Source organism: Etheostoma spectabile, chromosome 24, assembly GCF_008692095.1.
Source record: "Etheostoma spectabile isolate EspeVRDwgs_2016 chromosome 24, UIUC_Espe_1.0, whole genome shotgun sequence".
Classification (NCBI taxonomy): Eukaryota; Metazoa; Chordata; class Actinopteri; order Perciformes; family Percidae; genus Etheostoma; species Etheostoma spectabile.
This window is the reverse complement of record NC_045756.1, coordinates 15,667,913-15,668,787: the sequence shown is the minus strand read 5'-3', so window position 1 is coordinate 15,668,787 and position 875 is coordinate 15,667,913. Positions and strand designations below refer to the sequence as shown.

The 875-nt window shown below is 51.3% G+C and overlaps 1 protein-coding gene and 1 pseudogene across 5 annotated transcripts in view; both read right to left on the bottom strand.

The window, feature by feature from the left end:
* Positions 1-875, bottom strand: part of LOC116673702 (gastrula zinc finger protein XlCGF8.2DB-like) — a 325,201-nt pseudogene that overhangs the window by 32,211 nt on the left and 292,115 nt on the right.
* carm1l (coactivator-associated arginine methyltransferase 1, like) overlaps positions 1-875 on the bottom strand; it is a 14,901-nt gene that overhangs the window by 2,140 nt on the left and 11,886 nt on the right. For all 5 annotated transcript variants that reach the window (XM_032505921.1, XM_032505919.1, XM_032505920.1 and 2 more), the window contains exon 12: positions 225-362. In XM_032505921.1, coding sequence (XP_032361812.1) covers positions 322-362 — 41 coding nt within the window. In that variant the 3' untranslated portion in view covers positions 225-321. The remainder of the gene's footprint in view (positions 1-224; positions 363-875) is intronic.

Genomic DNA, 875 nt, shown 5'->3' with positions numbered 1-875 from the left:
CCATGATAACAGTATCTGGCTCCGCCCCCAATGATTACAGCATCTGCCCCCGCCCCAAATGATTACAGCACATGCTCCCACTCCCTATGATTACAGCATCTGGCTCCGCCCTCAATGATTACACCATATGTTCCCGCCCCCAATGATTACAGCATCTGCTGGCCCCGCCCCTGGTTCAAAGGGAAACATTTTGGAGAGTAGGCTGGCTGGCAACGCCGGTGCACCTGCTGTTGGCGTCCATCAGGACAGTCCCAGACAGAGTTTGTCCCAGTTTGGCAAAAAGCGGTGTCTGCAGCAAACATCTGACCTGGTACCAGCGGGTCAGAGGCTCCGTGGGCGCCGTGGACAGCCACACTGTCGACCTGCACAGACAGGAAAAACAATCAGTTTGAATCCAATGGCATTTTCATTGGTATAAGATCTTTCCGTCCCTGTAGGTCTCCAAACTGCATCCTCTTTTTAGAGACAGTCCCCATAGGGAGGTTTCTCGGGGCGGTTGATGGGTCAAACACTGGACTTGCACCCAGGAGAGCGGGGGTTGTGTCCCTTGTGTGTCCTTAACCGTCCAGTTATTGCCATGTGTCAGGGAAGCCACTTTGTTCTTTAACCGGCCTTTTATTCCTACGAGTAAGGGAACCTTGAGCCCGCCCACAAGCTTGTCCTTAACCTAATGGTGTCAAAAGGAACGTCAATAGTACTGTCAATGGTCCCAACCAAGCGCGTGTTATATGACGCTAAAAGAGACAACCAAGCGCGTGATGTATGACGCTAAAGGAGATGACCAAGCGTGTTACATGACGCTAAAGGAGACAACCAAGCTTGTGTTACATGACGTTAAAGGAGACAACCAAGCGTGTTACATGACGCTAAAGGAG